This window comes from Argentina silus (assembly GCF_951799395.1).
Source record: "Argentina silus genome assembly, chromosome: 17".
Lineage (NCBI taxonomy): Eukaryota > Metazoa > Chordata > Actinopteri > Argentiniformes > Argentinidae > Argentina > Argentina silus.
In genome coordinates, this window is record NC_139671.1 from 4042823 (window position 1) to 4068935 (window position 26113).

Below are 26113 nucleotides of genomic sequence, written 5' to 3' on the forward strand. Positions count from 1 at the left end.
GCCATGTTGTCCTTCGCCGCCCTCACCCTCCGTCTAAGGGCCTCAGGATGCCGAGGAGGGAGACGCACCATAGCGACCGTCGTCTCGGGCAACAAGACCTCTCAGTGTGTATACAATTTACGTCTTACTAGAAAAAATACCAGGCTGACTTACTTCAATAGTTTGTAGGATGGTTGAATGACCATACCATGGTTCTCTTTCTCTGTACAGGCTAGTGAGGGAGAGGTTAAAGACGGACGTGGACACGATGAGGAGTCAGTTTCCTGGCTTCCGTCCAGGTCTGGTGGTGCTGCAGGTATGTTCGCATCATATCCTTCTTTATCTAATTCCAAGCAGACCTGGGCAAAATACATATTTGCAATGGTTTCAATTATTTGAAAAACTTGAGGTGTGCTTGATTTAACTTGGAATGCACAATGGAATAGCCTTAGAAGTGCAAACACCGCTTAAAAGGCAAGCTAAATCAAGCACACCCCCAAGTTTTTCAAATATTTGAAAGAATTTCACATACATATTTTTGCCGGTCTAGTCTCAAGAGTATGTTACAAGCTCTTCTTCTTTACTTCTGTGTCCCTTATTTTCCTCCAGATGGGCTTTAGGTAAATGTGTTGATTGTTAGCTCGCTAGAGGTGTGAGCTAATTTGTTTGCTTCTGCCAAGTAAAATTACTTCACTACCGCCTACTTAGAATTTGTGTGGGCTAAGACTACTGTAGCTGCTTGGAAACATTGATTAGTTTTACAATGGTGAGGTTTATTCTCTGAAACCCCACCAAGCCTTCAGTAACCGTTAAAATAATAACAGTAAAATAATAACAGGCCACGTAACAGATAAACGAATCACATAGAGAAAGTATCTTTGAACTGATTTGCAGTTGTGTTTCTTTTAACTTTTCTTTTCATACTCTTAACATTATTTTGCTGAGCTCATGAATCAAAACGTGCGAACTTGCAGTACAAGAACATAATCGTTTGTTGACACCTCCTAACCACAAAGATCCACATTCCCACATGTGCTTTCAACATGTTTTATCCTTTCAGTCATTCATTTACTCTTTCCACTCTTTCATCTATATTATGGCTGTGTCGAGCTTACAGTATGTGGTAGCTTGTATACTATACGAGACTTGAGAACCTCCACGATATTTGTTATTGTGGCAGCCCGTTGGACAGATAAGCAGAAAGAGGACAACACAAGATTAGAAGCTGTTGCAAATTGAAAAACTGATACATTAAACAGTAGGAGAGAGTCAGCATAAAGCAGGTGGCCTGAGGCCCCCGGCACATCTAAAATACATCTAAAGGGCAAGGCCAGCGCCCACTTATGCCCACCAGAGGGACATCAGGGGGGTAGAGGGGGCAGCAGCAAGAGCCAGAGATGCCCAGAGCTAGCCGCGTGACCGTCCCAGCCCGCATGGCACAGGGCCGTACGCCTGCACCAGGAGGCCTACAGCAGGGGCCCCAGCCAACCCAAGCCTGCACACCGCAAGAGCCCATCCACCACTGAACGGGAAGAAGGACCCGAGATCGGCCCAGGCAGCAGATGCCACCCCCCCCAACCTATACAAACTCGGTAGAGGGGCCAACACCAAACACCCAGGCTGAACCAGCCTTGACCCATCCACTGGCGCAGGGCACCCCCCACCCACAGACAATGACTGCAGCCAGACCTGGATAACGCCCGGGGACAACCACCACCACTTTGTTGCGGTGGTATAATGTTACGTGTGTGTGTGTGTGTGTGTGTGTGTGTGTGTGTGTGTGTGTGTGTGTGTGTGTGTGTGTCTTTCAGGTGGGTGACAGAGATGACTCTAACCTCTACATTAGCATGAAGCTAAAAGCTGCAGCTGAGGTAAAAAGCAACAGGGGCGCTTGCTATTTGATTTCAACTGCATGTTTGTAATAATGTAATAAGAATGGTGCATTTTCAGCTGCTACCTTTTCCACAGATTGGAATCAGTGCCAACCACGTCAGGCTGCCAAAGACTGCCACAGAAGATGAGGTGAGGAGAGGTGGCCGACAACCACAATAACAACATTCAGTGTTACAGTAGCTTTAGATGGCTGTGGAACAAGGCTGAACAGGCCGGGCAAACCAAAGATACTTGACGTCAACTCTTTTGTTACGAAAGTGTATTAGTACCAAGCAAATCATATGTATATATTTGGAGTTGAATAATGTCCAAATTAAATTTCAAGAGTAAAGTCAAAATAATTCATACATTGCCTGTGACCAGCAGCACTTTTAAGTGAAATAGTACGGTTGGCGCTTATAAAGTGCTGTTTAATCATGAGATGGGGATACGGGCTAGGGGTCAATTTGTAATTCAGCCAAATTCATCAATCCCACATCGTTATTAAATCTTGGACTGTGCAGGTCCTGCGTAGCATCGTGGCAGTCAATGAGAACCCAGCGGTGCACGGCCTCATCGTCCAGCTGCCCCTGGACTCTGTCAACCCCATGGACACAGAGAAGGTCACCAACGCTGTGGCCCCAGAGAAAGATGTGGATGGGTGAGTGAGGTGTGCTTGCTATAAATTGTCAGGCACTAAAACATTTGGGATTAAGTGGCGAAGCCTGTTCTCCAGTCTCAGTAAGTTAATTTAATCTTGTTTAAAAGTAGCTGTTTTATTTTACTGTGGCTATCCTGCCTTAACCTCTGGGAACGAGTTTCTATTGAAAGCCATCTGTTTGAAGCCAATTGCTGTCAATCTCCAGTGGGATGGTCTGTCTCCTCCGACTCATAAGTCAGGCAATCAGCTCGACCTTGTCTTCACCAGATCCTCTCATACTTCTAACCTTACAGTTACCCCTCTTCCAGTTTCTGATTATCATTTTGTATCCTTCTCCCTTCCCCTCAAATCCACCCCCTCCTAGTCAGTCTCTACCCACACTGTGTCCTCTCATCGCAATCTGCGTACCCTCTCCCTCACCGCTCTCTCTTCCTCTGTCTTATCCTCCCTACCCTCTGTTGAATCCTTCTCCCTTCTATCCACTGATGCAGCCTCCTCCACCCTCCTGTCCACTCTTTCCTCATCCTTCGACTCTCTCTGTCCACAGACCTCAAGGCCAGCACGATCCTCTCCATGCACTCCATGCACTCCTCACTGATGACCTAAAACCTTATCTCTCTCTCCTCCTCAACTACACCTCATCTGCTTCAGCTGCTAAAGCTTCTTACTACCATTCCAAATTCAAATCTCTGCCTCTGACCCAAGGAAACTGTTCTCCACATTTTCCTCACTCCTCCTCCCTTCTCTCCTGTAAATACATTTAACAATAAATAAATAAAATCTTCCTTTCTTCTAGCATTGTGACTGCCAATAGCCCCTGGTCCTAGCATAGATTCATTTTTCTTATGATGACTGATGGATAGATGATTCACTTACTTAGTCAAATGTATTTGTTGCAAGTCGCTTTGGATAAAGGCATCTGCTAAATGCCGTAAATGTAAAATGTATAATGGAAGCCATGGAAGAGTCTCATGCAAGTCTATCTAAATCATGCACACCTCAAGTTATTTGGCAAGTCTAATAGGCCCCCTATTTCAGGGCACCAAAAATAATGGGACAGATATAATGTCCAAATTAAACACCGATGTTTCACATTTGGTCAATGCAATAACTGTCTGCGACCCACTGACCCCACCAGACACTGGGTATCTTCTCTGAAGATGCTCTGCCAGGCCTGTACTGCAGCAATCTTCAGTCTTCTGTTTTTTAGGTCATTTTTTCCTAAAATCTTATCATCAGGAAATTAAATGCATGTTCAAATGGATTTCAATTTTGGCCAGTCAATACCTTTACACTGTTTGGCCCTGAAAAAGTCCTAGCTGCTATGGCAGTATGTTTTGGGTCATTGCATTACTGTCTGATGAAGCGCCATCCAATGAATTTGGCGACATTTGCTTGTACTCGAGCAGACAAAATGTTTCTGTGCACTTCAGAATAAATTATGTTGCTTCAATTATTGTTTGATTTTAAATCCAACCTTTTGGAGTATAGAGCCAAAGGAAGTCAAAATGCTTCACTGTCCCATTACTTATGCAGGACACTGAGGTTTGAACTCATACTTCCCTGACCCACTTACAAAGGCACATGCACATATACACATACCCACCCACACAGACACTCGCACAAAAACAAACACACACCACACACACACACACACACACACACTCACTCTCACAAACGTCCATCTGACTCCCCTTAGGTCTGGCTTGGCCCCCTATCGTGTCTGCTCTTTGGTTCGCAGGCCCAGGGAGTCTGCCCAGATGGTCAGAACCCTGTGTGTGTTCCATGGCTTCGACACTCAAGTTCAAACGCCCACAAACATTTGCATAAAGCGACGGCTGCATCTGTTACGTGTTGAACATTGACAAGAATTGGACTTCATTGGGGACATGCTGTTGCTTTAGGGAAAAATTGTGCAGGATCAAGGATTTCACAGACACTGGATTTGAGCCCTGGAGTGTTACTGTGAATGTCTGGAGGGTTAGTGAGAGCTAGCACATTATTAAGAGCTGCTGGAGGAGACACAGAAGGCTCTGTGAATGAGGCTCTAGAGTTTGGTTTGGATTGTGACCAATCAGAGATGTTTTCCCACACAAGTTGTTTTCTCAGTTATGGGAGAGGTTGAAAATGAGGGAATCGATTTCTTGTCCACAGCTCAGGAGAGTAGTGGTTTGTCCTGCAAGTTGTATTAAACTCTCAGTTTAATGTACTTTCCTGGACAGAAAGCAACACACAAAACTAACTAAGTCTCCAATATCAGTGAATGAATGAATTTGGATTTTTTTTCTGTTGCAAGAATCAGATTGTAAACTCAGTTTGTATGTGGTGTGTGTGTGTGTGTGTGTGTGTGTGTGTGTGTGTGTGTGCACATTTGTGTGTGTGTGTGTGTGTGTGTGTGTGTGTGCACATTTGTGTGTGTGTGTGTGTGTGTGTGTGTGTGTGTGTGTGCGTGTGCGTGTGCGTGTGTGTGTGTGTGAGCGTGCGTGCGTGCGTGCGTGCGTGCGTGTGCAATGAATAGGCCTGTGTCTTCCCTAATGATGTGGGTGTGTGTGTGTGTGTGTGTGTGTGTGTGCGTGCGTGTGTGTGCGTGTGTGCGTGCGTGTGTGTGCATGCGCATGTGTGTGTTCCCAGTTTGTCCAGTATAAATGCGGGGAAACTCTCCCGTGGGGATCTGGGGGACTGTTTCATCCCCTGCACTCCTAACGGCTGTATGGAGCTCATCAGTCAGACAGGTGAGTGGGCCTCTCTTACTGTTGCCATGGAGATGAATGTACAGGATCCAATGGAAATGTTAACACATTGAACTTGATATGTACTGAGGAAAATGTGTTAAGATTATTTTATGGTAGTGTTTCATGTTGGTCCACTCTTGGCCGGACTCCCTGCCTCCGCCATCAGGCCTCTGCAGCTCATCCAGAATGCTGCCGCCCGTCTGGTGTTCAATCTCCCCAAATTCTCCTATATCACCCCCCTCCTTCGCTCCTGGTATCAGATTCAAGACCATGGTATTCACCCACTGGGCGGCAAAGGGAACAGCTCCTCCGTACTTGCAAGCAATGGTCAGCCCCCAAACCCCGGCATGATCACTCCGTTCTTCCACCTCTCAGCTGGCCGCCTGGCACGGCCGCCACTACGTGGATGCAGCAGCCGCGCTACTCAGTCACAGCTTTTCACTGTCCGGGCCCCTCACTGGTGGAACGAGCTTCCCACTGCTGTCGTGACTGCAGAGTCACTACTTATCTAGATGAAATCTAGATTGAATACCCATCTCTTTAGGATACATCTTAACTGTCCCTCCTAAAGACTTCTTTATCTCTACTACCCCCATGTGCAAGTTTCTCTCCTGAAAATAAATTGTGACTGCCAGTAGCCCCTGGTCCTAGCATAAATTACTTTTTCTTTTGATGACTGATGAATAGATGATTCACACACTTAGAGAAATGTATTTGTCGTAAGTCGCTTTGGATAAAGGCGTCTGCTAAATGCCATAAATGTAAAATGTAAAAGTAACTGTCATGTTTTACCAAAAAACGTGTTCTGAGTATTTTAATCTGTGTTTTTCTGATAAAGATACACACTAATCAGTTGTGTAATACTCTGTATAATATTCCACCTTCACATTTAGCATAAGTTCAAGTTCAAGTTTATTTATCATTACATGGGATACAAGTATACAATGCAACAAAATGATTGGGGCAGAGCAGTTCTTCAACATCAAACAACAATAACATTTAATAAAACATAATGAAGATAATCAAAAACTATAACAATAACATGGTGAATATATAGCAGCAGGAATTATTTAGCAGCAGGAGAGGGTGTAAATAGAATTACATTTAAAGAGGGTTAGGTTCAGTGTTGCATAATGATGATGGTCATCCATGTTGTTGTCCTGTAGGCATGTCCGTGGCGGGAAAGAACGCTGTGGTGATTGGCCGTAGTAAGATCGTTGGGGCGCCCATGCACGACCTACTTCTGTGGAGCCACGCAACAGTGACCACCTGTCACTCAAAAACACGTGACCTCGCTGCCCAGGTAATGCCCGCCCCTTTCCTGAACAATTCTGTCCTCTAATCACCAGGTGGAAGGGTCATGTCCTTTTCTACGGCTTTTCTCTTTTTTTCCTCCCTCCAAGTACCTCTCATTAAACCAGTTAGGCTATAAGTATCTGTTGAAGCACAAAATGGTGCTCTCTTCTATGCGTCCGTGCTTCTTCATGCTATTGATAGATTGCATAGAAACTGTGTGTGAACTGTGTAACATGTATTGAGCGGCCGTAGGCCTGGTTTTACGTATGGTGTGCTATTGCAGCTCAAGTTCTCTTAAGGCTCTGCAGAACACTCTCCCACAAGATAACATTGGGGGAGTACAGCTACACTGGTGGACACTGGCATCTAACTTCGCACTCTCAGACAGAGAGACTGTGTTCTGTTCACTGTATTGTACCTTTCCTTTAAGGGTCTTATCGCTTGGGGCAGGGTGGTGGTTTCATGGGAGTACATTAGGAAAGCTGTGACTCTCATTCTTTGTGTATTCAGCTGATGCATCTTGGGATTAAACAATTGGAACTATTTGGACTCTTTATTTGGTATAAGGCTAACTTTTATCTTCTAAGAATCTTAGTTTTATCACTATTCAGAGCACCTGTTCTTGTATAAACACTTTTGTGCCACTCAAAATGTTAGCATGTCTTACCGGACAAATGTGCTCAAACACAGAAATCAAAATCATAAAGCAAGCTACTTTTGAATCTGTGCAAATGCTTTACATTTCTATCCATTTTTTTCCGAGGTGGGGAGGGCAGACATCTTGGTGGTGGGTGCAGGGAAGGCGGAGATGGTGAAGGGAGAGTGGGTGAAGGCCGGGGCTGTGGTCATTGACTGTGGCATCAACCACATCCCAGGTGTCTATAACAGGCTCCTTCTGTTTTATATCTGTGCCCTGTTCTTATTCACATCCTATTGTATTCTCATAGACATTAATAGCTTGTGTTCCTCTTCTCTTTCCCTTCATAACCATTGCTCGCAACAGATAAATATGATGAGCACAATCAGAACGGCGGAAACCTACTTAGTTTCCTCAGTTATGGTCATAAAGTTGTGGAGTGGAAGCCATTTGATACTATTAGAACGCAGTAGAGAGAGTCTGTGTGCGAGAGAGAGTCTGTTTTTTTCTTTTGCTACTTGTTGTCTTGCAAAAGAACTTTAGAACTGTCAAGTTTAAGTTTGCAAAAGCATTATTGTACATTTTTAGGATAAAAATTGAAAATCGTATTCAGCTTCCATAAAAAAAAATAAAAAACATGTTTGGCAATCACACACACTTACAGTATACTCCAACACACAACAAGAAAACAATGCACTGTAACCATGTTGAATGTAGAAACAGAAACTTTTTGACCTCTATGAGCTTTCTGACCTTTGACCCGTTATTGTGACCCTTACAGATGAGAGCAAGCCCAGTGGGAAGCGGGTGGTGGGCGATGTTCACTATCCCTCCGCCAAGGAGAAGGCAGGGTTTATCACGCCTGTGCCCGGAGGGGTGGGGCCTATGACTGTCGCCATGCTTATGGAGGTATGCTGCCAATGGGCATACAGTTGAGCATAGACAGACAGACAGACAGACAGACAGACAGACAGACAGACAGACAGACAGACAGACAGACAGACAGACAGGCAGATAGATAGATAGATAGATAGATAGATAGATAGATAGATAGATAGATAGATAGATAGATAGACAGACAGACAGACAGACAGACAGACAGACAGACAGGCAGGCAGGCAGGCAGGCAGGCAGGCAGGCAGGCAGGCAGGCAGGCAGGCAGGCAGGCAGGCAGGCAGGCAGATAGATAGATAGATAGATAGATAGATAGATAGATAGATAGATAGATAGATAGATAGATAGATAGATCTGACTGTAGATCTGTAGATAGATACCTTATTGTCTTCTGGAAGCCTAATTTGGTTCACAGCCGATTTTACAGATAGACAAGAAACAATACATCATGATGATCCAGCTTTAGTTTATTCTACAATAATGTCAATCAAAATCTTCTCTGAAGTTGTATTGGCTGGATTTACTGTATGTGCATTCAATTTGTACTTCAGTTTTCACTGACAACAACAAACTGACATATTCCAAGGTCATCACGTTGGCCTTTTTGCATTTGGATAGTTAACCATTTTTATGCAAATGATTTGTCCAAAACAAATGTGATCTTTGAAATTGTCCAACCGATCATTGTGAGCCTTGGGGGGCAATTACCTTTCTAATGTACTACAACATTTTTAGTTGCCTCTCGGTTAAAGATACTAAATTAACAAAAAGAAAATGACAGATGGGACTTTCTCATATTTGCTCATAATCTTGACAATCTCCCCAGTGAGTACTTTGGGCATGTATAATTATATATATATATATATATATATATATATATATATATATATATATATATATATATATATATATATTTATTATATATTTTATATATATTTTCAACAAACAGTGCAGGCACTGTATTGGCATTGTTGTAATTAAGCCTCAGGGCTTTGATTAAAATGGAGGCTGTGGTTAAACACTCACTTTCCCCTTCATTGCCTTGGAGAGGCTTGTATCAACAAGGGAGACCTTTTCTTGTTCTCTCATTTAGGTGTAATGATTCTGCCTGAAGTCTGACTTCGTAATGATCAGCGTTCTATATTTAGATGTCTATACTTTGTCATTACTAGAACACCGTCCAAAGTGCCAAGCGGTTTCTGAAGACTTATCAACCGGGGAAATGGAACATCTCTTATGCCACGCTGAAGCCCCAGAAACCTCAACCCAGGTAGAGACTTTCAAATACTTTGAGCATTTGCTTGGGCCTGCTTGGAGTGTCAGATCAGCGGGATTCACAATTTTGAGACTATTCCATTGCCTCCATTGTACCAGGCAAACTCAATCAAGCACAGAAAAGTATTTAAAATGATTTGAACACAGATCTGATACACCTTTTCATTATGTACCTGAGGATCAATTCACATGGATTACGAAAGGTGACCTTGTACTTATTTCAAATCGAAAAGAGGTACAGCAAGTGCATGTCTAGTCAAGCAATCAATCAGTCAGTCAGTAGATTAGTCAATAAAAAACAACCTCCTATCGTATCCATTACTATCAATAGGTTACTCAAACGTAACTAAGATGAACCGTGTCTGAACCGCCATACTTGTAGAAAAAATAGTAAAACAGCTAATTGCTTACTGATGGCATCACGTCACTGTGGTGTGATTAAGGAAGGTCAACACAAGGGTTAGCTTCTTCTGTGACCTTTTTCAGCAATGCCGCAATCTCACACTCCTGCACACCAAAGACGATTGGCCGGCTGGCCAGGGAGGTTGGCCTGTTCTCCGAGGAGGTGGAGCCCCATGGGACAACCAGAGGCAAAGTCTGCCTTGATGTCATGAACCGGCTTAAAGAACAGCCTGATGGGAAATACGTGCTGGTCACAGGGTAAGGTCCCTACTTCAAAACATGGAATCTTAACAAACCAAATACATTTGTGTGTGTGTGTGTGTGTGTGTGTGTGTGTGTGTGTGTGTGTCAATTTACAGCACATTGACACAAAAATGCCCTGATGAGTTTAATTGATCACTCTGGGAGTCCAAGAGCTGGCATGTGGATCAGTGGGTGCACTATCTAATGGAAAAAGGCCCTTGACCTTATGTTTGCAGAATCACCCCCACGTCACTGGGTGAAGGGAAGACAACCACCACCCTGGGGCTGGCACAGGCCTTAGGGGCACACCTTCATGTCAACTCCTTCGCCTGCGTGCGCCAACCCACTCAGGGCTCCAACTTTGGTATCAAAGGTAACATTAAGTGCTTTACTTTTTTGCTTTACTTTACTATATTTTCCCATTAAAGAAGTGCTTTACTTTTTGAGTATATTTCTTATCAGTCCACCATTGGTTATATATTTTCATGCACAAATAAATTATCTTTTGGGACTGTACTTGTGACTGATGAGAAATGTTCCTCTTGTGATATTTGAGTAAAGTACTGCTGTTAGACTACAAATACTGTTCAGGGTTTCTCGTTGATACTTTTTTGTAATTTCCAATGGATAACGCCTTTTCATTTGGTTCATTTGAATGAAAAAAAGAGAGATTCCCTTTGATTTCAGACAAAAGGTACTTTTTTAATTAAACCTTTATTTATCTGGGTTAGTCTTATTGAGATTAAATCTATGTTTTTAAGAAAGGTAAACAAAAAAAATAAAAAATAAAAAATAAAATAAAAAAGTAAAATCAGTCATTATGGTTCCAGACCAGATAAAGCCTGGTCCTTGATTTAAGACAATGTCGGATGGAGAATCTCCATTGGAAGTCTTGTCAAGGAGTAGGCTTAATCTGTGTCAGGGAGTAGGCTTAATCTGTGTCAGGGAGTAGGTTTAATCTGTGTCAGGGAGTAGCCTTAATCTGTGTCAGGGAAACCACCTCTCGACTAGAGAACAATTGCTCAATGCGCAAATGCTCAAGGCCTTTTGTTTGTCATAACCATATAGGTGGTGCTGTTGGAGGAGGTTATTCCCAAGTCCTTCCTATGGAAGAGGTACCACACATTCTCACATTCCCCTCCTCCTTTAGATAAATGTATTGTTTATGGTTATATTAAAGCCACAGTCTTGGAGGAATCCTAACTCGAGATCTGCAAACCTTGCATTGAAATTTGCGTGACGAATCGAGTTACGTGCACGGATCTCGGGTTAAGATTCCACCCTCTGATCGGTGAAACAGCATGTCGGCTGTCGGCTGTCCCACCTCTCGGGGTAGTTTTGTTGTTTACCCAGAGTGGTGAGTCAGTTTATTCGCTAGTTTCACCGTTTGCTGATTGCGGCTTTAATGGATCATTCGTCCTATTCATCTTCACTGATTCTAGGTCAGTTTCCATCTCACCAGTGACACACAGGCTGTCACTGCAGCCAGTAGCCTGGTCGTGGACACCATCGCTGCACGTTTGCTTGCAGAATCTACTCAGTCAGATAAGGTAAGATAACACAATGTTGGATAAATTCATTCGCTGTCTTTTTTCAGCTGGCTACTATATGGTAACAATTGGTGGTTTCTGGAACATACTTCCAAGAGTTGGTAACTCAGAAATTGTATGTTAACTACATGGTACATACTGTAGGTTACAATTAAGTATGTAGAAGGTAAACTTTGGACTGTAAACTATAAAAATGGGTAGGGTGAGTATTTTTGCATTGCTCTTGCATTGTAATTAGGGGACCTTATTGCCAATGAAGGCTATATGAGGAATAGTTTTGAATAACTGTTGAATAATTTAGTATGTGTTTGTGCCCATACACAGGCCCTATTCGATTGGCTGGTGCCATTGAAGGATGGCCATAGAAGCTTCACTCAGTCCCAGCAAAATAGGCTCAAGGCAAGCTGAAGAACTTAGCTTTACTGCTGTGTTTATGGAGAACATCATTTTAGAGCTCACGCAGCAGGTTATGGCTTGAAAACATGAAGAAGAACATCTCTTTAAATGTCTTCTGACAGAAGTCAACATTGTGTAATTTGTGTTCTTCTTTGTGAATTCTTTGCAGAGACTGGGAATAGAAAAGTCTGACCCTTTGACCCTGAAAGTGGAAGAAGTAATCCGATTTGTTCGTTTGGATATCGACCCACAGTCGAAGATGGTACGTCAAAAGGTCACTTTTACACCACTCATTCAACAGACATGACAGTAAATGGACATTGACATTTTTTATGCAAACAGGTCCCTTGAAACATAAGGTTCAGCTTCACTGGATATGAAACTTATGACAAACACCTACAGTATGCACCAGACTTACTTTACTAAAACACAACCTCACAATTGGCTGTGTCTTTCTCCCTCCCAGAAAGGCATTGGGGGCAAATCTTAACTTGAGATCTGTGCATTTGTGTAAAACTTTCTAAATAAATGGTAAAATCATGCATTGATGTCAATGGGAAATGTTAGTGCATGTACTGTAACTCTGGTTGGCCTGCCTGCCATCTGTAATGAACACAGTCAGTTTGACCTCTACCATCTGTTGCTCCCCACTCTGCCACCCACCAGGAGCAGCTGAGCGGGGCAGTGGCCAGTGAGATGATGGCCATCTTGGCCCTCAGTACCAGCCTGCAGGACATGAGGCGACGCCTGGCCAGGATGGTGGTGGCCACCACCCGCAAGGGCAACCCTGTTACCATAGAAGACATGGTGAGTGTGAGTGTGTGTGTGTGTGTGTGTCTGTGTGTATTGGAAGAATACAGCAGCATGTGTTTTTCTGTTTTTTTAATGCACATACATGTCAGTTCCTATTAGTATCCTTATCAGTCTGTGTGTGTGTGTGTGTGTGTGTGTGTGTGTGTGTGTGTGTGTGTGTGTGTGTGTGTGTGTCTGTGTGTGCGTGTCTGTGTGTGCATCACACACTTCTAATGTGCATCCATTGGTGGTGTGCAGGAGAGCGAGCATTATTGCATATCAGACCTGAGTGATTTCAATAACATGTAATTAAATCTTCTTGTGTGTTTTTTCTCCACAGGGCATCAGTGGAGTGCTGGCGACACTGATGAGAGAAGCTGTGAAGCCCAGTCTGATGCAAACTATGGAGGTGAGACATTTACATATCCCCTGGCTATTCCAAGATGGCCGACATGAAGGTGATTATATACAAGGGACACTGTACAAGAGAGGGAGGACAGAGAGGGAGTATTTCATTGTGAGGACAAGAGATGATTTGTTTAATTTAAATGTACCATCTTCAACTGTGGGTTGATATCCGAACGTACACATTTCAGCGTTAAAGGGTCAGTGTTGAATGTGGTTGTTGTTTTGTTGGAGGTTTTATTATTGCATTATTTATGGATAACTGGTGTTTGTGTTTTAATCCCTTGCTAAGAGGACATCTAAAGTAGTCTCTCTCTCTTTCTCTCTCTCTCTCCTTTCATTCTCTTTCTCTCTCCAGGGAACACCAGTGTTTGTTCACACCAGTCCATTGTCAGATATTGCCCATGGCAACTCGTCGGTCCTGGCTGACCAGATAGCCTTGAAGTTGGTGGGCCCAGAGGGGTTTGTGGGTAAGTGGTGCTTTTCACATCTAACTTCATGTGGCATGCACTGTATAAGTGTACACACCCCAGACCTGGGTCAAAATAGTTATTTTTGTATTTCAATTATTTTCAAATACACTTTCCAAAAAAGTTAGAAATAGAATAGATGCTTGCTTATGCTTATAAATGCTTATAAATGTCAAAATGTTTTTCTCTCTCGTTTCCTGAACCCTCAACACACACACACACATACACACACACACACACACACACACACACACACACACACACACACACACACGCTCACCTCTAAGTCACTGAGGCAGGAGGAGGGGCAGATGTGGGCATGGAGAAGTTCTTTGACATCAAGTGTCGCTCCTCTGGCCTGCGCCCTGATGTGGTGGTGATGGTTGCAACAGTCCGTTCCCTCAAGATGCACGGGGGTGGACCGACGGTGAGCCACCACCAGGGGGAGTGCTAGGGGAGGGAGGGATGTGGTACAGGAGTGGCGTATGGCCGATTGATGAGTCTAAAGGTGCATGTCAATAGTCTATGATGGCCTTTTCCACGTGTCTCTTTCACATCGGTTTTTTTGGAGGACTCAACCTTTATTCCTCATCCTCTCTCCTCGCTTCCTTCTCAAAACACATCGGAGGAGAATATGGGAAGGATAGGAACCTTGGATCTTCTCCTTCTATGGGTTTTGAGAAGGAGGTGAGGAGAGAGGACGCAAGGAATAGAGGAAAGACTATTGGGACGCACCCCGTCTAGTAGCTTCTAGCATACAGCTGTCACCTCTCTAATTCACTCAGATTCTCATCTCATGCTGTCAGAGAGCACGCGGTGTGTTGGTCCTCACACTCTGGGGATTTCATTAGGCCTCAATTATTTACTGACTGACTCTCCTCATCCATCTGACTGACTCATCCACTGACTCATCCATCATCACGCATGACTTCCGAGCCGAAGGCACACAACGTTGCCTCTCGCCACTGATTCAGGGGTCCGATTTTGAATTCCTCTTAATGATTGAAGTACGCAGTAAAATGTCCTCATAAACTTACCACAACTGTCTAACAACCTGATCATAAAAAAATAAAAAAAATAATGTGTTATTGCTCCATGGTTTACAAACATGAGAACGCAAACAAACGTGGCGACAATATTCAAATAGTGGATATTATGTCAATCCCTGCATCTAGAGCACTGTCTATGAATTTGAGGGGTTAGATTAGATTTCCCCGGCCCCATTCCTTAGCTGTACAGTACAAACATGTGAGTGTATGCCCTAACCGTTATGGTTCAGGTTATGGTTCAGGTTATGGTTAAGGTCATGGTTATGGTTATGATTATGGTTAAGGTTATGGTTATGGTTCAGGTTATGGTTCAGGTTATGGTTAAGGTTCAGGTTATGGTTCAGGTTATGGTTCAGGTTATGGTTAAGGTTATGGTTAAGGTTATGATTATGGTTATGATTGAGGAGTGAGGAGTTGAAGGTTGTCTGATCCTACATAGATCTATGGTTAAGGTTATGGTTCAGGTTATGGTTAAGGTTATGGTTAAGATTATGGTTGAGGAGTGACGGTTGATGGTTATCTGATCCTACATAGATCTATGGTCAGGGTCAACTTCTATGCTCAAGCTCAAACAGCACATGTATATACAGTACCACACAGGATGACGTCACTGAGAAGTCTTAACGAAGCTTCCTCCATGGAGGAGATTCTATATCTATGGCTTCCTGTCTCTCTCACATGTGCCTCCATGTTTTAAAATAGAGGTGTCCAATCTAACTTGTCAATGTGTGAACATTGTTAACATCCAGTTTAAGCACGTTTGTTTTTGCATTTTTATATTTATTAATTCAGTAGACACCCGTATCTTGAGACACTGGTTCATCAGGATACATTGAGCGTATGAACTTGGGAGAGGATTAATTAGAGTGAAATAGAAGTCAAGTGTGTGAGCTGTAGTAATCAGTCATTTTGAAAGCTAATTGTCAATGGTAACGTCCAGATAACTTTAATCAATCTTTATTCACATAATCAACATTTTACTATTGTGGTCTGTTTTTGTTCCTGCCTCATGATGTCAGACTGTTATTAGAGAACAGAAGAGGAGTGGGAAGAGAGAGAGAGTGTGTTATGCCCATATGATCACTTACCGAAGGAACAATAATAATTTTAATAAAATCTGATTGGCAACCGTGACACGTTAGCCTCTTAAATTGAATTGGTGCGAGACAGACAGACAGAGAGAGAGAGAGAGAGAGAGTGAGAGAGAGACAGACAGACAGACAGTGAGAGTGAGAGAGTGATCCACTTGGATCCCAGACCAATCTCTGCAATTGTCAGAAGGGGTAGGATAGAAAGAGAACGATAAAGTGAAATCTAAATGGCTACTGCACCTAGACAATGGCCCTGCACACTAAAGACAATGTCCCCAATGGTGTTCCTCCTGCCTCCCTCTCCTACAGGTCACCAGAGGTTCAGCCATGCCAACGGAATACTCACAGGAGGTAATCTCCCTCAGGCGATGCCCATGCTCCCTCTCCCCCTCCCCCTCCCCTCCCCCTCCCCCTCCCCGCTCACCTGCAGCTGGTGACTGAAATATGGATCAGGTTTGCTCCTCTCCAAAATTATACAGGGGATTTATTTTTCAATCTTTGGAGAGTTGGATATATTTTCTGTAGGAACTGCAGCTACTTACCTTTAATGAGAAATGTGGAGGAGGGATATTGTCATCTGGGATCCCAGAATCTCATCTGAATCAGTGAGACTAGGGACATTGTGAGGGAGGGAGTTACTGCTTGAAATTTGATTTCCCTTGATTTTGTTTCCTGTGGTTGAAAGTCATATTGGCTGCATTTGCTGTCACAGTGCATTCCTACAGAAGGAGTTGGAGTCTGGTGTAGTGACCAACTTCTAGTCATGATATCTAGTGTTGGGATTAAAATATTAAAGTATAGCTGTCGTGGGTTAGCCCAAGGTCTGATGATGATAATGCCGATGATTAAGCAAACGATACGATATCAGTGCGTTCTAACTACAAACTTTAAAGGAGAGATATTGGGATCGGGTGCACACAGCTTTGTGCTGCCTTGACTAAATGGGGGTACTTGTGAAAAATACAAATTCTCATACAGGCATCACATAATACTGTATATACTGTCTCACAGTATTTGCAGTTGAGGTAAAGGTGTTTTGTGCGAACATTTAGTGTTGAGGGAAGGGAAACATGTTTGCTGTTGTAAATTATGTTTTGTGTTGAGGTTGAAAATGGTGAAATGTGTTGTGGTAGGGGGTGGATGTTCGAAACAAGTGTTCACTTGTTAGGGGGTGGATGTTCGAAACAAGTGTTCACTTGTTAGGGGGTGGATGTTCGAAACAAGTGTTCATTGTTTCGATCATGTTTAATGCTTAGGTTGTCATCACTGTTGAAATGTTGAGACAAAGCTAACCTGGTAGTATTGAATGGTTGATGTTTAGTGTTATATGAAATGTTGAGACAAAGCTAACCTGGTAGTATTGAACGGTTGATGTTTAGTTTTTATATGAAATGTTGAGACAAAGCTAACCTGGTAGTATTGAATGGTTGATGTTTAGTTTTTATATGAAATGTTGAGACAAAGCTAACCCGGTAGTATTGAACGGTTGATGTTTAGTTTTTATATGAAATGTTGAGACAAAGCTAACCCGGTAGTATTGAACGGTTGATGTTTAGTGTTATATGTTGATGCTGTTCAATGTCATCACAAAGATGTCCAGTAATTGTGCCTTGGTCCAACGCCCTTCTGCAGAACCTCAAGTTATTGGAGAGGGGCTGCAGCCACCTGAGGAGACAGGTGGAGAACGCCAGGGCGTTTGGCTTGCCCGTGGTCGTAGCGGTCAACACCTTCAGGTGAATGGTTGTCTTCTTTACTGAGTGCAAATCTCAGACTACTGTTTGGAGGTAGAGCAGGGATTCACAAGCAAAAACCTGAGCAAGAGCTTTAAAAAGATATATTTGAAATGGTTTTAAATATGTGAAAAATTTGAGTGTGCTTGATTTCCTGTACGATGAGAGCACTCCATCAGCCCATTTTATCGGTAAACTGCATCGTAATGAAAACGTTGCATCTTTCAGCAATCAAAATTAGGTTTTAATCCAAAGAGACTAGAGAGACTAGCCAGAATCTTTGCAGGCTACAGTTTCTTTGTATACCTAGAGAGTTTTTCGTTGCCACTATGGCCTTGCTTGTTTAGGCACCACACAATAAGACCTACAATTTGATTGATTGATTGGTTGATTGGTTGATTGGTTGATTGGTTGATTGAATTGGTAACAGTGTAAGTAGTCTGTTCTTATGCTGCGTTCAAGTGCTCCTTGAAAAAAGGAAACTCACATTTTCAACTTGAATCACTTTATTAAGATGATAGCTAAGGTTCCAAGAAAGTCAGAATCAACCAATGAGGAGCACTATGCAAAATCAAAGTGGAAAGTACGGACTCTCGAGAAGCAATTGAAGGCCCCTTTTTACATTAGTTATCTTAGTATCTTGTCTTGTGAATACAGCTCAGACACGGATGCAGAGCTGGAGATGGTTTGTAACCAGGCTAAACTAGCGGGGGCTCTCGAGGCTGTGCGATGCTCACACTGGGCTGAAGGGGGCGCTGGAGCAGTGGCACTGGGTCAAGCTGTTCAGAGGGCAGCTGAAACTCCTCACCAGCTGAACTTCCTGTACGACCTGGAGGTAAGCAGCTCTCACTATCCACTGTCAATGGGTGCGTTCCAATAGTCTTCCCTCTATTCCTTGCCTCCTCTCTCCTCACTTCCTTCTCATTGGAGTAGAATATCTAAGGGGAGGAACCTTTGATCTTCTCTTCCTACTGTATTTGCTTTCCACATTTTGTTGTGTTATAGACTCAATTTAAAATGGATTAAATTAAAAAAAATAATAATAATTGCCATGAATCCACACGCAATACCCCAGAATGATAAAGCGAAAACACATTTTTAGAAAATTTTAGTAAATTTATTAAAATTGAAATACAGAAATAACTCATAATAAGTATTCAGACCCTTTGCTATGACGCTAAAATGCAGGAATGTCATCAAGAAATCACTCAGTAAGTTGAATTGAGTCCATCTTAATGCAAGGATAATAGTTCATGTCATTTTGGAATTAATATCTGTTTTTATAGGGTCTCTGATCTGCAAAATGTGGAAAAAGTGAAGGGATCTGAATACTTTCCTGAAGGCACTGTATTTGAACTTACCTTCCTATTTAAATAATCTCCTCATTAACTTCACATTAGCGCCAATAGACTTAACAAATCCAATTAGCACCCCCAGTTTAAACCTGTTTCATTATAGTTCCTGCTCCCCTAGTGAATTACTCTTGTGAAATATTCAGAGAGAGAAGATGTCTTATGTGGCACTCTGGCATTTAGCCTTTGATTGTCATGTATCAAAACTGCCATCTTGTTGTTCATCTTGTCACTGGTATTATCTTTGGTTCAATCACCTCCAGCGTCTGGTTGCAAATCGCATAGCATTAACATTTATCCCCACCTTAATCATTATTGTTTGACTGGAATGTAAATGTTAAGTAACAAAACATAATTTTGCTATCTATTTCCAGGTATATATAGCTCAGTATTGATAGTTAATTTAGTATTGATAGCATACTTTTGGTATTGGCTCCACTCATACACTGAAGGTATGATTATTGATTATTATGGTTGATTATTATGATTATTATGACACTGGTGACCCTTATAATAAAACGCGTAATAAGCATGTGACAATAGATAAATTCACAAGCATTTCTGCAGAAGAACTTTACAAGGCTGTAGCCAAGAGCAACTCGTTCTCGTTTTTTAATCTGTTCCTTTTTTTCTTTCTTTCGTGCTGTATTGTGCAGCACTTTGAGCTGCATTCTAATGTATGAAAGGTACTATATAAATAAAAGCTTATTATTATTATGTGCTGGCTCCACTCTTTGTGTGGGAATGTCGACTATGCTTTCAGACGCCCATCGTTGACAAAATCAGGTCAATTGCCAAGGCGATGTATGGAGCAGATGACGTAGAGCTTCTTCCAGAGGCCCAACAGAAGGTGGCGCTCTACACGAAACAAGTGAGCAAAAAGGCAGAGCTACTGGCTTAGCCTTGTGTAATACAAAGATTATATTTGCAAAAAAATGATATCCACCATTTAAAAAAATGTACTTTCTTTCCTATACAATTATTTCTGTTATGACTTAAACCTTTATGATGCATTTGATTATTGAGATGTTTTATGATAAATGTAAGACAACATTTTTGCAATGGATATATAGCATTTTGGAATTAAACTCTTCACGTAATACACAGAACAGCCATTCAACTATCAGCAATTGAAGACAGTCAGGGCTTGTATGGACCATTAACACACCAATGCCATAAAGCACTTTTTCCTCCATCTTTATCATAGGGCCTGGCCAATCTGCCAATCTGTGTGTCAAAGACCACCCTGTCCCTGTCACATGACCCGGAGAGGAAGGGGGTGCCCACTGGCTTCACTCTGCCTGTCCAGGACATCCAAGCGTGTGTGGGCGCTGGGTTCCTCTACCCCTTGGTGGGCACAGTGAGTACTGGGCACTAACATCTCCTATCATAGTCTACAATGCCAATGTATTAGTGACAGAGTATTCATTAAACAGGAACTGCAACACTATATTTTACAGTATTATTGCCAGTTATTTTTGCTATGTACTATGTAATTACTTAGTAGGAATGAATACTATCTATCTCTTTTTCCTTGATTTATATATATTAGCAACTATAATCAAACAGTGTTTGTTACAAATATTCCTCAAGTAAGAAGTATTTCAGTGTAAAATTATGCTTTTACAATGTAGTATAATTTCATTATAATGTCACTAGGGTACAGTAACATTGTCTTTTGATAAACTGAGCTGTAATCATTATTCAATGTAGTTGTCATGGTTTTATTCACTGACTCAGGTGTGTTAGTGCTGTGGGGGAAGCCAAAGGCTGCACAGAGCGCAGAGGTACCGCCACACGCTAGTAAATTGGTTGTTTTTGAGACATACAAACAAGCATATAGCGTTTTAACACAATTCAACATGATTTATTTTGCTGCCCCTTTCTCCCACCTTATGAAAATTGGTAATTACTAGTTATTTGTCTTTCCTCATGATCCCAGAAACGGAGACTAGGAAAAACCGTATGAGAAGATTTATGGTCATATTAGCCATGTTACTGAACCAGCAACATCCATCATAAAATATCTAATTAAAATCATAATATCGTCATGCTAAACAAACAAGCTGAAATAGCTACATTTTTGGTTTTCTATGGCAATTCCAACGCAATGTTTGTCTCCATACGGTTCATGGATTCTTTGCATTGATCGTGCCTGTTAGTGTTATGCTGTATATTACCTTTTAAATGACTGATGAAAGGAATCTCTTTGAATTATTACAATTTATTATATGTTGAGTAAAACCGTCTGTTTCTAGGTCAGTTGTGTGCTTAGTGCTGGTCCTTGTATGCTTACTCCTTTGTACATATCTGCCATACGGTTTTCTCCCTTCTTTTCACTTTTTACTACATTCCACTTCCAAGATGCACAATTTTCTAAAATGCCGTTAGCCAATAGACAATCAGAACAGAATGCTGATGAAGGCTCTATAGCCGAAACGCGTCCCATTTGTGACTTCTGCTCATAAATGCAGGAATAATAGCAATGGTGAGTGCTGGCCTTCTCCGGGGTGAACAGAACAGGACCCAATGAAGCAGAGGTCCCTAGACACTAACTCCTGTTTGGATGAAGGCACATGTCAATATGATTCAAAAGCACAAGCGCAGATATATCCCAAAGACTGAGGAGGCGAATGTCTCAAATCCTTGATTCTAATAGGTCATCAACAGGGACGTAGGAAGTATATTTTGCAAATGGGTGCTACTTAAAATGTTGTGAGGGGGGCGAAGGGGTCTGTGCCCCCCTTTCTACCCCCCCCCCCTTTCACCTGTTAAACAAGCAATTCTGGACTTTTGATGGGAGAATAACGTAGTGGTCAGTCCCCACCATCACTTTCCTGGTGACTTTTGACAGGAGAATAACGTAGCGGTTGGTGCAATGAACAGCGTAGAATCCATCAGCAGTCACTCAATTTTAACCAGTAGCCTAGATGACGCACATAGACTTGCACACACAGTCAGGCACACACTATCATAAGAACAGGAACCACAGACAGAGTGGATATTTTTAACGAGAGTCGCTAGGTTCTGAATATGTATGCGTAGCTGGAGGGGGGATCTGTCGGTTTGCGTCAAGGTGTGCTCAGTGAATCTGTCCATCTGCCTGTGGTGCACGTGTGCGTGTGCGTGTGCGTGTGTGTGCCTTGGAGTGTGTAATGTGTGTTGCACATTATTCTTAGTCCCATTACCCAAATGCATTCACACACACACACACACACACACACACACACACACACACACACACAGACATACTAATGTCTGCCTTAGCAACTAAAACTAGAGATAAAAAGAGATGAATCATATTGCAACCTGTTGTCCTCCAGATAATAATATTTACCATCTTCTTTATCTCTGTCTATCCACCTTTTACTAGACAAGTGCACCAGCCCCAGCACCAACCTACTCCTGTTTCCATGACAATGACCTCTGCACAGAAAACCTGTAGGACCGTTGGTCCCAGGTGAGTACATATGATATACTACCACTCTGAATGTTGGTGGGAATACTTTTTATTTAGAATTTTTTTGCTTTATTTGACCATTTTTAAAACAAAGCACAAATGTTATAAAAACATACATGTACAGCATCAGCTCTTCCTACAAGCAAGCGCAAGGGGACCCCATGTGCTAAAATAATAATTAGCTTACTGCGGGTGCGTGGTGGGCCGCAACATTTTTTGCTTAGGGACCCATAACTATCATAGAGGATATTACACATTAAAGTCCAGGACCTGCCTCGGATTCAACCGATGCTGAATCAAATCATAATTTACTTTACTTACAATGAAACAACGAAGTGAAGCTTCCCGCTTTTCTCAGTTATTATTTCCTCATATTTCGCATTTGAACGGTAACGTTTTATTGCTTTTTGTCTTTGCGTGGCAACACAATTCCAATTTTCGAGGACCATATGGCCACTGTTAAAAACAAACACAGGGTGTAGGCGTCAAATCCAATTCTGTTTGAAAGGCTGTGTGTGGGAAAAAAGACACTTTTTAATTAGCATTTTTCTGCTTACTGTGTTGGTTCCCTGAACGTGTTTTTCAGTGTGTAACTCTTGCTCCCTTTCTCTCCCCCTCTCCCCCTCCTTCTCTCCCTCTCTCCCTCCCTCCCTTCTCATTCCTTCCCTCTTTCCAATGAACTCCATTTCATATACCCTCTGCTTCAGTCTCTACCTTCTCTCTCTACCTCTCGTGCCTTTTCCTCTTTCTACCCCATTTCTTTTTCACTTTCTTCCGCCCTCTGTCTGCTTTACCTCCTCTATTTCTCTCCCTTCTTCCCCTGTCCCTGTTCAGAACAGAGAGTCGAACCCAATTAACCCCTTGAGCTCTGGCAGAGAGAAGGCGACAGCTGCCACCAATGCTTCCCAGCCCTTCCACAGGACGACCCAGGTCCTTGAGACTGGCAGTGGTGCGGATTTACAGTTGATCCAGCCCAGCATTAACACAACCAAACACGGTTGAATAACCATCAAGCGGTTTGAACACAATGAATGAAATGTGATTAACAAACAAAGCGATTGTTTTTTATTTTTTATATATATTATCATCATTATTGTCGATTGAGACCAAGACTGGTTGAGTCAGGTGTGTTAGAGGGGGGCAGGAACCAAACCCTGCACAGTCTGAGGGTCTTTAGCACCGGGATTGAAGAACCCTCTCCACCAACCTGACACTAAGTTCAACAGCTATGCCTCTCTATAGTTGTAATCTAACCACAACTTCTTCATCCCTGTGGACCAAGAAAGACTCTAAGAAAAAAAGAAAGGTCAGAAGGGAATAGAGAAATCCTCTCCTTCTCGCATCTCTCCTGGTCTCCTTAATCACCATGTTCATGGGCTGCCATCTTTTTTTTCTTCTTTTTTTTCCCTTTTTTTTTTCTCAAGCCTCTACCCAGAAAGCCTATTAGTGTCGTGTGTCAAAACCAAGTGACAGTTCTCTGGAGGGAGACACACTGCTGTCTCCAGGAATAGAGCTGGACACCAGCGCCTGTGCTTCCCTGAGAGCTCTCCGTCCTTAGCTGTTTCTGCTCATTACAGAGCCTGCCCATCAGCAATTAGCGAGGAACAGGAGTGTGAAGAACTTATATCTACATGGCTAACAAACAGAAAGGGAAGTGTGTGTGTGTGTGTGTGTGTGTGTGTGTGTGTGTGTGTGTGTGTGTGTGTGTGTGTGTGTGTGTGTGTGTGTGTTGATCTGTGAATGTGTGTCTGCAAGTGTGTGAGTGTGCGCACAATCACACTCTGGAGTGTATGATAATATCATTTCATGATCATTTCATCAGCTTCAGCCTAGTTATGGCCTGAACCGAGCTTCCAATGAAAATGCCAAATCGCCTTGGCTGATTTCCCAAGAAACGTTTACTGAATTAACCAGTTTGATGAAACACAAACAAGCTAGTACTGTGTCCAAACTTCGAGCCTGGCTGCCTGGGTTGATCGATAATGGTCTGTTATCTTATGTCATTATCTCACGACCAGCCTATTGTTGCATGTTGCAGGTTTTTACACCATCGCTCTCATATACTGTATCAGGTCCTTTCAGATCAATAGTCATGAAGGGAAGGAAAGAGCCTTGAAAAGGAATCCAAAGATTGAGAAAACCAGCAGACTCTTTTTTTTGCCATAATATACGATCAATACTGTACATTGAATGTCACTAAACAGCTACACACCTTTTGATATTCCTGTTGGCTTTCATCGCTGTCTTCTTCTTTTCTTCGTCTGTAAAACGCCATTTTGCCTCAATAGTATTGCAGCAATGTGAATGCAAGAATGAAGACTTGAATTAAAGCTGTTCCAGAGACGATGTTTGTTTTAAATGTATCACTTAACGGCATGAATATTTAATTGCTTGTTGATAGATTGTATTGTTTGAACTATTGTATTCACTTAGCAGCAGCATTATCTTCAAACAATGAATAATACGCCTAATTAGTATGCCATGCAGTAATTCTCACAATGAAGAGGCCTTGAGAGCACAATTGCAATCAGCCTTTCGAGCAATTAATTATAAGTGTAGAATTGTGAAATTATTGATCATAACTTAAAGACATGCATTCACCCACTATAGTTTCCACTTTGGTCTCACATGGATTTCTTTCCTAGTCACCTTTCCTTTGTGACCTATCCTACGACAAGACATTGGTGAGAGCTACTGAAAAGCTATCCTTTCACCAACCAGTGGTCACCTAGGGTAGGACGAAATGGAAGAAATGAAGAAAGGACACAGTTTGATAGAACTGGGACACTACTGCACCATGTTTTTTTCAGGAAAGCGGGATGCACTGTCCTCTCCTTAAGACAGCAAAAGATAATGGAAAACAAATGTATGTTATGTTACAAGCCTTTCTCCATTAATGACCCCATTACCTCCATACCCCCATTACCTCCATACCCCCATTCTCCACACACACACACACACACACACACACACACACACACACACACACACACACACACACACACACTCCTGCTATTAACTTCAGAGAGATGCTTTGTTCTCGACTGGATGTGAAATCCACCCTATATATATATTTTATCTTGTCTTCGCCAAATGAAATCTCTTTGTGACCTTTTCAAAAGCTTGCCGTTACCATAGCTCCCACAGATAATGATGTGATTGCATTGTGGGAATACAACGGCGTTTGTCCTTTACTTGTGTGAAGCCTCCCTCGCATATTAGACTTTTGTCATGGACACTGTACGTATGTGCATGTCAACTGGGGAAGGATTTGCTGGGCCTCAGGGGAGTAAATTCACTGGGGAACTTAAATGGATGCCTGTCGTATAGACAATTCTGATTTAAATCTTTGATGCCGATGTCGATGATATCCATGTAATTTGTCGATTTGTTAGCTTTTATGGTTTGAGGGTGTGTATTTTGGTAGGTTTGCTTTGAGTGTGTGTGCTCATGTGTGTGTGTGTGTGTGTTTTACATGTGTCTTCGTAGTGTTGAGTTTGTGAGAGTGAGTTCGGCCCACTAACAATGTGAATGTAATGTATAATAAAGTATCCATGCCTCAGAGTCTTAACTGCACATTAACTTACTTATATCACCTGCAACTTCAGTACCAGCTCCCTGCTTTCCACACACACACGCTGCTATGTTGGGTCGCCATACAGTCCTACTGCGTCACTCAGATATGAGTCTCCAGATCTCCATCTCTCTGTCTGGCATTTATTTGTAAATCTAATTTCCCCTGGAATCCCAGGGACTCTGATGTGCTTTGACGTGTATCATGCAATATTCAAAGGATTTATCATATGTATTTTTCTTCTTCTCCTCCT

General features: G+C 42.3%; 1 protein-coding gene across 1 annotated transcript; it reads left to right on the forward strand.

The window, feature by feature from the left end:
- LOC310818100 (C-1-tetrahydrofolate synthase, cytoplasmic-like) lies at positions 1-26113 on the forward strand. Its single transcript, XM_083688872.1, has 27 exons — positions 1-104; positions 211-295; positions 1791-1850; positions 1948-2001; positions 2376-2512; positions 5144-5244; positions 6411-6547; positions 7304-7415; positions 7959-8086; positions 9244-9341; positions 9833-10006; positions 10228-10364; positions 11060-11106; positions 11434-11541; positions 11866-11940; positions 12107-12199; positions 12604-12744; positions 13070-13138; positions 13493-13604; positions 13892-14031; positions 16054-16095; positions 17377-17477; positions 18132-18309; positions 19590-19697; positions 20034-20186; positions 22200-22286; positions 22994-26113. The coding sequence occupies exons 1-26, from the start codon at positions 4-6 to the stop codon at positions 22269-22271; spliced, it is 2763 nt and encodes a 920-aa protein (XP_083544998.1). The 5' UTR covers positions 1-3; the 3' UTR covers positions 22272-22286; positions 22994-26113.